The sequence below is a fragment of the Protopterus annectens genome, chromosome 3.part0 (assembly GCF_019279795.1).
Source record: "Protopterus annectens isolate FY-2018-M chromosome 3.part0, PAN1.0, whole genome shotgun sequence".
In the NCBI taxonomy this organism is placed as follows: Eukaryota; Metazoa; Chordata; order Ceratodontiformes; family Protopteridae; genus Protopterus; species Protopterus annectens.
In genome coordinates, this window is record NC_056731.1 from 96,568,973 (window position 1) to 96,582,675 (window position 13,703).

At 40.5% G+C, this 13,703-nt stretch overlaps 1 protein-coding gene across 1 annotated transcript in view; it reads left to right on the forward strand.

The window, feature by feature from the left end:
• PITRM1 (pitrilysin metallopeptidase 1) overlaps positions 1-13,703 on the forward strand; it is a 1,418,909-nt gene that overhangs the window by 1,014,859 nt on the left and 390,347 nt on the right. Inside the window, exon 21 of the mRNA XM_044064598.1 lies at positions 5,195-5,315. Coding sequence (XP_043920533.1) covers positions 5,195-5,315 — 121 coding nt within the window. The remainder of the gene's footprint in view (positions 1-5,194; positions 5,316-13,703) is intronic.

Sequence of the window (13,703 nt, forward strand, 5' to 3'; positions counted from 1 at the left end):
GGATTTATCTATCCTCAACACTTACCTGGACATTCCAAAGTTCAAGATGCTGACTTTACAACAGCTTTTACCTCTGTTGGGAAAAGGATCACTGGATGGTTACTCTGGATCTCAGAGGCTTACCTTCATGTTCCTATCAGGCCCAGTTGCAGGAGGTACCTGCTGGCTGGAAATTTACATTATCAGTTCTCTGCATTGCCCTTTGGCTTATCTACTGCCCAGAGTGTTCACAAAGGTTCTGGCTCCAGTGATAGCATTTTTCAGACTAAGAGGAATACAGATTTATCCTTATTTGGACGACTGTCTGATTATTGCACAAGAAAGGGGCGAACTTCTTCATCATCTACAGTATGTGATGGCAGTGTTAAGATGCCTAGGGTATTCTGTGAATGAAACAAAGTCCAGTCTAGTACCCTCTCAGGACATGTGCTTTCTGGGTGTGAGACTGAATACAGCTTCCCAGATGGCTTTTTTGACCCCGGACAAACAAAGAAGCCTTTCTCTTTATTTCCAGCAAATGTCTCTACGGTCCAGGCTGACTGCAAGGACAGTCCTTCAAGCCTTGGGGTTCATGGCATCTTGTATTCTGGTGCTTCCCAATGCCAAATTGCATATGAGGAAGCTTCAATGGTATCTCAAAAATGTGTGGACACAGCACTGCCAAGATCTAGACACTGTCATTCAGATAATACCTTGCATTCAGAAGGAGTTTTTGTGGTGGGCTCAGGAATGTCACCTAAACAAGGGACTCTCTGTGACCCGGCCAGAGGCGAGTCAGATTCTAACGACAGATGCCTCGGACAAGCACACCTCAATGGAAAATGGGTGCAAAACACGTGGCCTGTCAAACTCCAACATTTGCATATCAACTTGAAGGAAATGTTAGCAGTCCAGTTTGCATTGATGGCTTTCAAAGATTTTCTTCATCCAGGGCAGGTGTTGATTCAAACAGACAACACTACTGTCATGTGGTACATCAACAAGCAGGGGGGAACCCATTCTTACCCTCTTTGCAGGCAAGCGATGATTCTGTGGGAAACTGCTCTCAATCTACACCTCAATCTTCAGGCAAGGTTTCTACCAGGAGCACAGAACTCCTTAGCAGATGTATTGAGCAGACAAATAGTGGATCCTCACGAGTGGAAATTGGATCCTCATGTATTTCAACAGTTGACAGTGTTATGGGGAACTCCAGACATACATCTGTTCGCTTCTCCACTAAATTACCAGTTGCCAAAGTTTTGCACAAAAATGTTTCATCACACAGCTTGGAAGGTGGACGCTCTATCTTTCAGTTGGAACAATCTGCATGTATATGCCTTTCCACCTTTGCCTCTTCTTCCCAAGGTACTTTTGAAGGCCAGACAAGACAAGCCAACCATGATTTTGATAGCACCGGATTGGCCTCGACAACACTGGTACCCACTACTGAGGAGTTTAGTACGAGAACCTCCATGGCCTCTGCCTTTGATTCCGCACCTTTTGTCACAAGAGGACAGTCACTTCCTCAATGTCAAGATTCAGTCTCTGCATCTAACAGCCTGGCATATTCTGTTTTAGACTCTGGAGGGTCTCAGCTTCCACAACAAGTTTTGAAGGTTATTTTGGAGGCCAGGAGGCCTAGTACCAGGAAAGTTTACGCTGTTAAATGGAGGAGATTTTTTATTTGGAGCAAAGGAAAGGACTTTGATGTCTCCAAACCTGATTTAAGTGTTGCTCTTCAATATCTTACTGAGTTATTGGACAAGGGTTTGTCTTTCTCCTCAATAAAGGTCCATGCTGCAGCCATTTCTGCTCACTATGATTGTGACCCTCCTTTATTCTCTCATCCTTGGTTTAAGCAATTTCTTAGAGGGGCAAAGAATATAAGACCCCCACGTAGAGCTCCTACTCCTGCTTGGGATATCAATTTTGTGTTGGAAAAACTTACTCTACAACCTTTTGAGCCTGCAGCTACTGCCGAGTTAAAGTATTTATCATGGAAAACTGCTTTCTTGTTGGCCATTACCTCTGCAAGAAGGGTTTCTGAATTACAGGCCCTCATGGCAGTGGAGCCTTCCTGATTTTTCATAAGGATAGGGTATCTTTGCGTACTAATCCTTCCTTTATGCCTAAAGTGGTTTCTAGTGTGGCCTTAAATCAAACTATTCATTTGCCTACTTTTTATGCAAACCCCCAAAATAAAGGGGAGAAAATTTTGCATACTTTGGATATTCACAGGCAGTTGCGTTATTATTTGAGCAGAACCAAGGAGTTCAGACAATCTCAGCAATTGTTTGTTTCTTTTGCTTTGGGTTCACAGAGTAAACCTGTTTCAAAACAAACTATTTCTAAATGGATTGGGTTTTGTATTTCTTTCTGTTATTCCCATCATGGTAAGGAGATTCCTGCTGGAATCAGGCCTCATTCCACTAGGGCTACTGCTACTTCTACGGCCTTTATAAGGGGGGTAGCTACAAAAGACATTTTGGAGGCAGCTACTTGGAGTTCAGTGCATACCTTTTCTAAACATTACCACCTTCCTCTTTATTCTAAGTCTAGGGCTGGATTTGCCACTGCAATTTTACAGGGCATTTTAGCGGCCCCTAATGCTTTATGATTTTACCATCCTCCCTTTCCCGTTGCTTTGGGATTCTACCCATAAGTAAGGACTGCAGCAATGTGAGATGAAGAACATAGTACAGTTTTGTACCTACCATAAATGTAGATGTTCGAAGATCCACATTGCTGCAGTCCAATTTACCCTCCCTCCTTCCCCTCTGTAGTATGACTTGGTGCTATGCTTTAGGTGATGGTTGTTGTTGGGCATGTTTTTGGGAGGCATTCTGTTTTTGGCTGTGGCCTTTCTGGTTTGGCCTTCTGACATCTGGGGCAAGAAAAGACTGAGGATATGACGTCGGTCATGCGCCTTTATACCCTGACGCTCTGATGTCAGATCTAGGCGCCCATGACCGACGTCAGCCTAATACTTTGGTATTCGGGCCGACCGAGGACAGCGGACTACCCATAAGTAAGGACTGCAGCAATGTGGATCTTCGAACATCTACATTTATGGTAGGTACAAAACTGTACTTTGTCGACAACCCACACAGATGCTTACAGTGCTTATGCGTAATGACTCTAAATACCACCCTAATTTTTAATATCATCAGCAAAAACTAAAAATGGGAGACCTACCACTGACGACAAAGTAATGAATATAAATAATGGCTCAAGATATAAATTACCTATGCTATTTCTGCTTGGAACTGATTTCCAAAAAAGATCATCTCCCTCACCTTTGGAATATGCTCTCCATACAGATAAAGTAGTGTGTTTGACCATCTTCTTGTAAATGAGACCTCAATAATTGGATCAATATTCATAAAATCACCCTGGGCATGACTGGCATAGCCCTCCTCAAGAAGGGGGAAGTACATTCTTGGGTAGGGACTAGCAAGGCATAATAGTTGAAAGGCTTAGTAGCCTAGAACTTTCTATGATGCAAGAAGATTTAGCTTTTTGTAACACACCAAATAAGAATCTAAAATTTACATGATCAAGGGCCTTAGCAGCATTGATAGCTCACACAAAAACTGCGTTCCTGATGAATGTTGTTCATTAAGAAGATCTGATCTGACAGATTGTAGTTGACTTAAAATGTAAAAATCACACTAGAGAGGGTAAAACCTGCTCCAAACATAGATTAGTTGATGATGTAGAAAGATAATTATTTGGATTTCAGTGAATCTATATTCATTTTATGTAGAAGAAATAGTTTTAGACTGGTTCAGACATACATCTGAAATGTCTGTCTTCTGGGGAAAGGTAGATCACTTTTTTCTTAACTAATGCTGTTCAATACCTTTTATAATCCCATTGGTGGATTTTGTGATGCAAAATGGTCATCTGATAAGATATGAGATTTAATGAGTCTTAATGGCACTGAATATCAGATTCCTGTGAAGTAATATTGGTAAAGCTATGTAAGTTTGAAAGCAAATCAAAAAATGTTGTCAAAATGGAATTGTCATCAATTATTTCATTTTGACCAGTGCTTAAAGCTTGAATCTTCACAGGATTTTACTGTATCAAAATTATTTATGCAAAGTATTTAGACAGTATTTGAAAGTCTGACACTTAATCTTGCCTCAGGCCAAGACATATTTGAAGACAGTTCTGCGTTTACTTCAGATTAACATTATTTTGCTTATTTCTCTAACTCTAGATCAAAAATTTTCTATAAGCTTTGACTCAGTTAACTTTTATTTTAAATCTTAGTCTTTTTTTCCATGTTAAACTTTTAAATGGTTATGATAATAGTGAAGTAAACCCTTATTTCAGTTTTTAATGATGCCTACTGAATGTCAAGGTTTTGATTTGAATAGATATCTCAATTAAAAAAAATCTAATCGGTGGTTCTGAAAGTCTTTTATTTTAGGGGTTGCTAGAACATTATGGTTCAAGGTTCATTGGGAGCATTTCCCATTGTCTTCAGTGGGGTGAATTGCTCAAGTTAGTACAGCATAGAGCTTTGAGATGTTTCATAGTTTTTTTTGTAGCTGGGCACTTGTTTTTCTTAGTTAATGAGATAAATTTTTAATGCTCTGACAGTTCATTTACTGTAAATATTTTAGTGCTGTAGTGAGTTTTTTCTTAGACTTTATTAGTTTTATAATTTAGGCATGTGTTTAGTTTTAGTTCTTGTAGATAAACGTGGGTCTGTATGTTGGTAATGCAATTTTCTGATTGGCTAGTTATGATTACTGTTTTCTTTAGCATTTTAACGTCTCAGGACTTAATGATAATATATCGATATCCAGTGTACGGAAACTGAGAGCTGCAAAATTATAACTTTTAATCTTTTACATGACAAAAAACATAATATTCCAGTATGTTTTTAGCATTCAGTTTTTGTTTATTTTTTTACATATAGACATTATTTAGTGCAGTGTTACATGACATTGATCACATGACTTTTTTGAAAGTTATTTAATTGTGGATTGCAAGTTTCTTGTCAGCTCTGATGAAGTCCTGACTGCCGTAAGGCTGAAAGAGCTCAACTGTGATTTCATTAAGGAATTAACTTTATTTCAGATGCAAGACATGGTATACTTAACCAAACCGTATATAATATACACAGAAGATGTTACTTAAAGCTATTGTGTTATGAACTGAAGCTTTGAAATACTAAACGTGATATTTGTTCTGACAGATGTGCTTTAAATGCCACACCTCAACAGATATGTAAAGCATCAGATGACATTAACATGTTCATTAGAGAAATCTCCCGAAAGAAAAAGGACAGAAAATTACTCAGAGCACATGTCATTGAGGTAAAGAAACATTCTGAATGTCAGTTAATTATTTGGATAATGTGAAAGAGTGGAATGACAGCAACTAGGATTCAGAGTTATTGTTTATTTTCTGTATGCTGAGGCAGGAAACCAGAAGTGCGGTCATAGTAAAAAAATGTATTTATTTATGTATTTATTTGACATTGTTTACCAGGAAAATCTGGCCTGGGTAATACCCTGTTTTCAGCAGAGACCCAGGGAGAAAAGTTCTATAAAATAGAAAAATATAGAAAAAAAATGTTTACAAAAAAAAAAAAATGCCCTGTTATATATGTGTGCATGTATATGAACATTAATATGTGTGCATGTGCACCCTTATACATGTATATATGAATTAATGACTTGTACACAGTTAACCAGTTAAAAAGAATTTTGGCTTCTATTTTACATTGATGAAACATTTACTACATTTTCTTCATGTTTTATAAACTCTTGTAGCCATTTACCATATTAATTAGGATAAAATTATGCTGTCTGAAACATTTCCATTTTAGTCAACTTTCGTTCTGTGTGGTAGGAGAGTATGATAAAAGTCTGTTTTAGTTGCTCCTTATTCTTTCTGCTCTGTCCTTTTTTGTTTTAAAAAAACATGTACCTTTCTGCAGTATTTCTTCTAGTTTCTCGGGACTACTATGGCTGGTAGCCAGGAATTTAGTAAGCACCCCCCCCCCCATCTCCATTTCCCATGCATTCTTCCTCAACCTTTGCTTGTTTGTGCACTTTCCTGGAATCTGTCCACTTTTCCTCCTATTCCTATTGATAATTATACTTTGTAGTGCATTACCTGTCACTGTGTATTGCTTCTGCTTTCAGCCTTTCCCGTCCTTAACTTTTTCCCTCCCTAACAGTCATTGCAAGAGAATGTATCTTTATGAAGTCATTTTCCTCCAGATCTGTGCACTTACTATCCCTTTCATCTCATATTCCTTAATGTTGTTCGCACTGTTCTCTTAGTCATAGTTTCCATGTGACAGGAGACTTTTGTTACTACTTGCTGCTTTTTTGTATTGCACTTATTTGTTTTTATATTTGAATCTCTTTATTAAGGTTGTTGTAGTAAAACAGTCATTACTGTTCATTAGATTGATTATAACCTTATTTAGTAAAAGGGCAAGAATAAATATACTGCCTGCAGAAGATAGGTATGTCATATGAAGAATGGGAAAACATGGTACATCTGCTAAAGAAACATCAGGAAAATCTTGTCTTTTGCATCCTTTGTTGATGGAAAAACATTAAGGATATTCCATGGATTATAAGTCCAAACTAAAATAACATTTTAATTTTTCTGTCACCAAACATAGCACAGTTGTGAATAGCAGACAGGATTAACTGGCATACTTACTCAGACGTGTATGAAAACTTGTACGTTCCTCACATATAAGGCATGAAAGAAAGGGGGTAATTTTTCAATGTAACATTTTTTATGCTGAACATAAGACTTTTGCAAGACCACCATAAATGTAGAGTGCCTAGACCCTTTCTAATTCGGGGGTACCATAGCTTTTCACTTTGCATGGGTTTCCTTCAGGTGCTCTGGTTTCCTCCCATATTCCAAAGACATGCAGTAGGTGGATTGGATGCTCTAAAATGGCCATAAGTGTAAATGTTTGCTGAGGAAGAACTACTATGGCAGGGCTAGCCCCCCAGCGGTGTAAACCTTGGCTGTAGATTGTCACCGTTGAAGTGACACCCCAACCCCATGTCAAGAAATGAGAAAAAGGGGATGTTCTTCGTGTTTCACTGTTGCAGTCATTACATTAGGGTAATTTGCTGGTAGGTTGCCCTCAGTCGGCCTGATTAACAAAGTCTTGGGTCCTGCGTCGGTTGCTGTCCCTCCTTCCATGACATCAGGTCGTTAGGGGTATAAAACATGCAGCCGACGCCATTACATCAGGCTTTCTTGCCGCGTGGTGCCCGAAGCAGAAGCAGTTTGCAAGTGCCGGTCGGCCGACTCCTGAAATTTTTATTTTCGAATTTCAGAACCAAAGTCTTCAACTAAAAGCTAAGTACCCCGTTGGGGAAACTTTTTCTTGCTCTTTACCGATATCAGTAAAAGTTAATAATTGTATTACTTGTGGGAAGCAAATACCTCATAAGGATTTTCATTTGTACTGTATTCCTTGCCTAGGCCCTGACCACGATGTACTTTGCTGTCAGTTTTGTGCTTTATTTAATCAGTGCAGTATCTGTCGTTGGTACATTTTTGCTTCTAAATATTTCGGTTCTTTGTTTAATTATCCAGAAATGACGTCGGTTAGCCATCCGACTACTGGAGTACCAAAAAAACGCAAAGAAAATGACAGAGACAGACCGTTGAGGTTCAAAACTGCCGACGACGCTTCTCCTAAGCCAGTCGCCAGTTCGCCGGTACTCAGTGAGGCGCTTTCACAGCCCCTGATACCTGCTACATCTGATTCGCAGGCCTCTACTGGGACCCATTCGGAGTCCGGTATGCTGTGAGATGCTTCAGTTATGGAATCCGCGGATGTCTGTACCTTGGATGGGTCCGGAGCCGGCTTCTGAGGGTGTATTCAGGCCTACAGACTTGCATATTAAACCGACACCACCTTCAATATTAAGGCCAATATCTCGATCTATGTCTAAAAAACCGACTCCCAGGCCACATGTTCAGGTCCATATGCCTAAAAAACAAATGATAAAAATGGCTGAAGATTTAATTACTTTAATCAGGGGTAGTCAACCCCCCCCTCTAAGAGACCTAGGGCTAAACTTGACTATGAATCTTCTGAACAGGACTCTGTTTCTTCTGACTCTTCTAATGAACAGGATTTGTCCATACCTACTTATGAGGACTCTGATCCAGAGGATTCCATTCCTTCTTCTTCTCCCCCTGAGGATTTTTCTTTTGGGGAAACTTTACATATCTTAAGGGAGCATTTCCACTGGGAAAGTCAGGATTTCTCTGAATTAGGGATTTCCTTCTTTTTCCTCCTCAGCATAGGCCTTTGGCTATACCTCCTGTACTAGACATTGTTTGATGATGTGTTTTCAGAATCCAGTTTGGCCCCTGATTCCCTGCCTCCGGCCCCTTGTAAACCAGACAGATATTACAGGGTTCCTGACAATTTCTTTTCAAAAATCCTGTTGCGGATCCTGAAACCATTTCTCAGGGGCCCAAGGGCATTAAGGCTTCTACTGCTAAAAATCCTACCCCTTCTGATAGAGACTCCAGGGCGCTGGATAGATGGGATAAAAAGGTTTATACTTCTGCAACCTTGGCAATCAGGGCTTTAAACTGTCAATTCCATATGCTAAAATATCAACAGCTTGTCATGGGTTTACTTAAACAGAAAATGATATTGATTTCTGGCTGTGTGGAAATTTACAGGATTTATTGCATTCATCTGAACAAGTTGGAAAACATACTTTGCAGTGTGGTTTTGATTCTTTGGAGGCCTCTTGCAGGGCTGCTGTTACTGGGTCTGTGCTTAGAAGGCATGCTTGGCTTAAGGTGCAATCTCTGCCTGATCATGTTAAAGCAAAACTGTGTGATGCTCCTTTGCAGCAGGACCGTCTATTTGACAATAAAGCTGAAGAAGTTCTAAAAAAGATGGAAGATAAAGCTAAATCTATGCAAACTGTGAAAGATTTCTTACAAGTACAACCTCCAAGATTTAGTAGGCACTGGCCTACTAAGAACTGGTCCTTTCCAGTTCTTTCCAGAGCCACTCAAGCCAAACCCAGACATTCCACTAGCACCAGGTTTCAGTCCCAAGGGACTTTCAGAACTAAGCAATGGGGTGCCTCTGTTTCCAAATCTGGAAATAACAAGACACCTCCCTATGGTAAACGGTCTCAATGACTTTCCTTTAAAATTACCAAGCACTTACCTCTTAGCTGCCCCTTTGGGGGGAAAACTGGCTCTTCATGCAAAAAACTGGCAACTTATAACCCAGAACAAATGGGTTTTAAATATAGTGTCCCAGGGATACAGATTTCATTTCCACACGTTGCCAACTCCACACGTTGCCAACTCCAAACAGATGGCCAGACCTGCCCCCAAATCAGTGGGCAGAGGCTCAGAAACAAGTACTTTACCTCCTAAACATGGGGGCAATTCAACTAGTACCATAAGGAAAAGAGACAAGGTTTCTATTCCAGACTTTTCCTGGTAACCAGAAAAGACAAATAATGGCGTCCAATTCTGGACCTGTCTATTCTAAACACCTTTCTGGACATTCCAAAATTCAAGATGCTGATTCTTCGCCAGTTACTTCCTATGCTAGGCAAAGATGCCTGGTTGGTAACTCTAGATTTAAAAGAGGCTTACCTGCATATCCCAATCAGGGAATCTTGCAAAAGATACTTACGCTTCAAAGCAGGCTACTTGCATTATCAGTTCTCTGCACTGCCCTTTGGCTTATCTACTGCACCCAGGGTATTTACAAAGTTCCTGGCTCCAGTAATTGCATTTTGCAGGCAAAGAAATATTCAAATATATTCATACCTGGACGATTGTCTAATTCAGGCAGAAAACCAGGCCATTCTTCTAAAACATCTGGCGTTTGTAAAAAGGGTTCTAACTTGTCTAGGGTACACCATAAATGAAAAGAAATCACAACTGGTACCCTCTCAAAAAATTACATTCCTGGGTGCAAGCTTGAATACAACTGCCCAGATGGCTTTCCTTATGCCAGAAAAGCAAATTCATTTGGTGACTTACTTCAAACAGGTGGTCACAAAAACCCTGCTGTCTGCAAGACAAATACTGCAAGCCTTGGAGTTCACAGCCTCCTGTATTCGTCTAATTCCATATGCAAGACTGCATTTCAGGAAACATCAGTGGTACTTAAAAAGTTTATGGAGTCAACATTGTCACAGCCTGGAAACAATGATTCCTATCATACCTTGCCTGCAACTAGAGTTCCTATGGTGGGCAGAGGCCTTTACCAAAACAAGGGACTGCCATTCACACCACCCCCCGCCGCCCAAACCCTAACTACAGACGCATCAGACTATGCATGGGGGGCTCATCTGGCAGGGAAGTGCATTCAGGGCAAATGGAGCCCAAATCAAATGCACCTTTATATCAATCAAAGAGAAATGCTAGCTGTAGAGAATGCACTGACAGCCTTCAAGGACTACCTTCACCCAGGACAACTAATGGTAAAGACGGACAACAACACAGTTATGTGGTACATAAACAAGCAGGGGGGGTGCACATTCCTACCCCCTCTGCAGACTAGCCATGGCATTGTGGAACACAGCCTTGAGCTATCAAGTACAAGATCAATTCCTGCCAGGAAAGCTGAATATTCTGGTAGACGAACTAAGCAGAAATCTCATGGACCCACACGAATGGAAACTGGAACCATGGATTTTCAGCATGTTGACACGCAAATGGGGGAGCTCAGACATAGATCTTTTTGCCTCACCCCAGAACTACCAGTTGGACAAATTTTGCACAAGAACTCCTCACAAAAAAGCCTGGAAAGTGGATGCTCTGTCCTTCAGTTGGAAAAACCTATCAGTCTGTGCCTTTCCCCCTCTACCTAGGCTGTCCAAAGTTATACTAAAAGTCAAAGAGGACAAACCAAAAATGATTTTGATTGCTCCATACTGGCCTCGCCAACACTGGTACCCACTCCTACGCAGTCTGTCACAAATTTCTCCATGGCACCTGCCTCAGACACCTTCTTCATGTCTCAGCAGGAGAACCAAATTCTTCTCCCTCAGCTCCAAACACTGAATCTTGCAGCTTGGCTAATCATTTAAATTCCCCATTAGCATCCCTCAGCAAACCTGTGATGGATGTCATTTTGGAGGCGAGAAGACCTAGTACTAGAAAATCTTATGCTGACAAATGGAAAAGATTCTATGCCTGGAATCAGTCTCAAGGGATGAGCACAGCAGTGCCCAATTTACCTCAGATTTTGCAATATTTAACTGAGATGCTTCACAACGGCCTGTCTTTTTCTTCCATAAAAATCCATGCCTCAGCCATTTCAGCTCATTACAACACAGAACCCCTCCTCCCCTTCTCTCATCCTCTGCTAAAGCAGTATCTCAGAGGGGCCAAAAACTTGAGACCTCCCAGGAGAGCTCCAACCCCTGCCTGCGACCTTAACTTTGTATTGGAGAAACTCACTCTACCTCCTTTCGAGCCAGCTACTACTGCAAACTTAAAGTTTCTTTCTTGGAAAACAGCCTTCCTTTTAGCAATCACGTCAGCTATAAGGATTTCTGAATTACAGGCCCTTATGGCAGTGGAGCCTTTCGTCATCTTTCATGCGGACAGGGTGTCACTCAGAACCAATCCATCATGCATGCCCAAGAGGTATCCAGTGTAGCTCTTAATCAGTCCATTCATTTGCCAACTTTCTTTGCCAATCCACAGAACAAGGGGGGGCAGATTCTGCATTCATTGGATGTGCACAGACAACTTAGATTTTACTTAGACAGGACTAAATCTCGAAGAAAATCTGAACAACTGCTGGTAGCATTTGCTGCAGGGGCAGAGGGAAAGGCTATTTCAAAGGAAACCATTTCTAAATGGATAAGCCATTGTATTAATTTCTGCTATAAGCACCATGGGAAACCTATCCCCCAGGGGATCAGATCCCATTCCACCAGGGCTGCATCTTCTTCTACAGCCTTTCTCAGAGGTTTTCCTACCAGGGATATTCTAGAAGCTGCTACCTGGAGTTCAGTTCATACTTTCACTAAGCATTATCAGTTAACAATTTTCTCTAAATCCAGAGCTGGCTTTGCCACTGCTGTTTTTCGGGGCCTTATAGCCGGTCCTAATGCTGTATAAATCCATCCTCCCAACCATAGCTTTGGGAATCTACCCAAATGTAATGACTGCAACAGTGAAACACGAAGAACATAGTACAGTTGTGTACACTTACCATAAATGTAGATGTTTGAGTGTATTCACTGTTGCAGTCCTGGTTACCCTCCCTCCAGCCCCCCTGTTTTTGTCTTACTATGCCTCTACTTTCTTTTACTATACTTAAAAGCCTTTTTGGTGTATTTGCTTTTGTTTGGAGGTATATTTTTGTGTTTTTAATTTTTTATATATGGGCACCTGACATCTGGGGCAAGAAAAACTGATGTAATGGCGTCAGCTTCATGTTTTTATACCCCTGACGACCTAACATCATGGAAGAAGGGACAGCAGCCAATGCAGGACCCAAGACTTTGTTAATCTGGCCGACTGAGGGCAGCCTGCCAGCAGATTACCCTAATGTAATGACTGCAACAGTGAATACACTCGAACATCTACATTTATGGTAAGTGTACACAACTGTACTTTGTGGATGGATGGCTTCACATGTTGCAGTCATCTGAAGAATTTTTCTTCAACAAAGTGCTGCCCTCTTTAACTTCTAGAAAGATAGCAAATAACAAGGTAACCAACAGTGAATCTTGTGGTACTGCGTTGGTCACTTGCACAGTGTCCAGGGGTATTCTTCTCAGTTCTCTTGTACTGTATTGAGTTACCATATTTTGACCTAGTTAATTATATATCAGCTTATGCCATATACTTGATATTCATGATTATGTCCGTTAATTTTGCTAGACGTAGATATGTTGACTATCAAACCTCCATCAAAGGTATCAGTTACTTATTCAAAGAATTCTATCAGGTTTACAAGTAAAGTTATTTCTCTAACAGATTCATAATTGCTCTATTTATGATGTTACATAATATGCATGTCAAGCTGATACGTAGGTAGTATCCAAATGCAGTGCAACTCCCCACCCTTGAATAAAAAAACAGCACCACTTTACTAGCACTTACCTGTCTTTCAGTAGGCTGTTAATTGAGTCTATGTAGTGCGATGGATTCTTTGGTCTCATTCACTACCACTTAGATGGAGTTGTACTGTTTGCAGGTTGAGCCAGTTTGAATCCCAGTGGAATTAGATATATGCCATCAGAATTATTTACTGTTTATCACTGGGTGCTCAACTTAGAATAGCTTGTTCTCTGTGAGAGAGTAGATATAGAAGATGCAGATTAAAAGGCATAATACAGAAAGTAAATGGAAGTAATAAGAGTTCTAACATCTAAAACCCTCTGTGGTTGATGTGCAGTTGAGTTCTTCCTCTGTTCAGCTTCAATTTGACACTTTTTTAAAACCTTTTGTGCTTGGTTGTGTGTGGGTGTGTGTGTGGGTGTGTGTGTGTGTGTGTGTGTGTGTGACAGTGACATGTGATGCAGTATTTGGTACTGTAGTAGGAAAGCCAACTACCCCTTGAGTGCACCATTTTCTGTCCAGTTTAATGACATGTTGTATTTTGATTCTTAGTTAGATTATGGAAAATGTCCTAGTTTAATTGTCTGAAGTAGGAAGACCCTCTCAGTGTCCATATAGCCAGTACGTATAACAAGCTA